At 41.1% G+C, this 2,348-nt stretch overlaps 1 protein-coding gene across 4 annotated transcripts in view; it reads left to right on the top strand.

Moving 5' to 3' along the window:
- Window positions 1-1,600, top strand: part of LOC132841462 (oxysterol-binding protein-related protein 8-like) — a 5,019-nt gene extending 3,419 nt beyond the window's left edge. For all 4 annotated transcript variants that reach the window (XM_060863779.1, XM_060863778.1, XM_060863777.1 and 1 more), the window contains exons 9-10: window positions 1-22; window positions 541-1,600. The exon at window positions 1-22 is cut by the window's left edge and continues 84 nt beyond it. In XM_060863779.1, the coding sequence (XP_060719762.1) occupies window positions 1-22; window positions 541-661 (143 nt within the window). In that variant the 3' untranslated portion in view covers window positions 662-1,600. The remainder of the gene's footprint in view (window positions 23-540) is intronic.
- Window positions 1,601-2,348: the final 748 nt, after the last annotated feature.

Genomic DNA, 2,348 nt, shown 5'->3' with positions numbered 1-2,348 from the left:
ACACACAGGATGACATCTGCAGGTACACACAGACAGACACACACACACACAGACACACACACGCACAGACAGACACAGACAGACAGACACACAGACAGACACACAGACAGACAGACACACACGCACAGACACACACGCACAGACAGACACACACACACACAGACACACACGCACAGACAGACACACACAGACACACACAGACGGACATACACACAGACAGAAACACACACACACACAGACAGACACAGACAGACACACACACAGACACACACAGACAGACAGACAAACACGCACAGACAGACACACGCACAGACACAAACGCACAGACAGACACACACGCACAGACACACACGCACAGACAGACACACACACAGACACACACGCACAGACAGACACACACGCACAGACAGACACACACACAGACAGAAACACACACACACACACACAGACAGACACAGACAGACACACGGACACATACAGACAGACACACACACTTTGATTAGTGTGGAGTAATGGTAACTGAATGCTGATTGTGTACAGGAGTGTGAGCGCTCTGCGGAGTCGGGTGGAGGATCAGAGCTTCTTTCTCACACAGAGAGATTACATCATCATTATCTTCCTCATCAGCCTGCAGCTCTGTCTCAGCCTCATCCTCAAATAGAGTGATTTTTACACAAACCTCAAATGTCCCTCTAATTTCTCTATCAGGTCCACATTCCATTCACAGTCATTAGTGCAATGAAGACAAGGGTCCACATTTCAGAGCAGAGTGCTGATTGGCCGGTTTATACTGAGGTGAAATGAATGATGGGAAATGTATTTCTCTGAGGTCCACTTCCGTACTCTCAGATTTTTAGTCTTTTTTTAATTTGTCTTTGTTTTTTGTTTTTTTTTACTTCTCTCTGTTCACACTGTGTGTGTGTGTGTGTGTGTGTGTGTGTGTGTGTGTGTGTGTGTGTGCTCAGAGTTGAGATGGTCTAATGTTTTTAAAATGTCAGCGTGTTGTTTTTGACCATTGACAGAAACACACAATGTATTTTTACAAATTAACGTAAATAATGTGATAAATGTTCATGTTAATATTTCAGTGAGTGGACTTTACATTTCATATAAAGATAATATTGATATAAAGAAAATCTGTTTACACACATGACAGTAGCTATGTTAGCGTTTTAGCATAAAGATAACAGGAGTATCTAGGGTTAGGGAGAAGGGTATAGGGTTTAGTATCAGCCCTGTCTTCAGACTTCCTGTTGTAGCAGAACTTCCTGTTGTAGCTCCGCCTCTTATTTTTTAGGTTAGATGTAAATATTTAAAGCCAAATAGCCAAATGAATGATATTGTGTGTGTGTGTTCAAACACTTGAATGTTACACACATCGTTTTCACATCCAGTTAATGTGCCTTGAACGGCAGCGTTTCTTCAGATGGTGGGGTTTCAGATGAGGCAGCAACTGTTTAATTTCCCTTCTCTGTAATTTTGTTTTGTGTGTGTGTGTATGTGTGTGTGTGTGTCTGCATTTCACTTAAATGTTTATGTGAACGACTGAATGACTTCCTGTATGTTAAACAAACCTGAATAAAGATTAACATAAACACGGCTGCTGTATATCTGTTTGCTTATGTGTGTGTGTGTGTGTGTGTTGGGGGGTGATGGTGTGCAGTGTATTAGATTCATTCTTTATAACTGCAGAAATGCATTCTGGGTAATCTGTGTTAAATATTTAGGACTGAATGTGGTGTATGATCGGAAGTTCACTCACACACACACACACACACACACACACACACACACACACTGGGTACAGGGCAGGAATGTGGGGGTGATTAGTGAACAAGTGCAGAATCAGCATATCTTTTCTTCTACACACACAGAAACATGCTGCAGTCACACTCTCATTCAACTCGAAGATTAACACTGCATTACTTACACACACTGATCCATTTCTACTGACCCATGTGTGTGTTGTTTAGGGTGGAGAACAACAATTATTATTAATAATCTGAAAAAACAAAACAAAAAACTCCTAACTTCACTGAAGCAGGACAAACTTCCTACTCAGTGTGCACCTGAGTTCAACAAAATCGTGTGTGTGTGTGTGTGTGTGTGTGTGTGTGTGTGTGTAAGGGGGGTGGTGTCTGTGGGCTAACCCTTCTGACATATCATATTCTAAAAAGATAAAAGATGTTATAATGAAATGTGAACATATCCTGCAAAACATTACTGTGATTGTGATGATTAAAATGACATTTGATTCAGATATAACTTTAATGTACCATGACCACTTCCTTCCATGTGTCTCTATCATGTATGTTGTACTTCCTCTTTATGCAGATTAATCTGTAAAT

This window comes from Tachysurus vachellii, unplaced genomic scaffold (genome assembly GCF_030014155.1).
Source record: "Tachysurus vachellii isolate PV-2020 unplaced genomic scaffold, HZAU_Pvac_v1 HiC_scaffold_69, whole genome shotgun sequence".
NCBI lineage: Eukaryota > Metazoa > Chordata > Actinopteri > Siluriformes > Bagridae > Tachysurus > Tachysurus vachellii.
The sequence above is the reverse complement of the archived record's forward strand: the minus strand, read 5'-3'. Positions and strand labels throughout refer to the sequence as shown.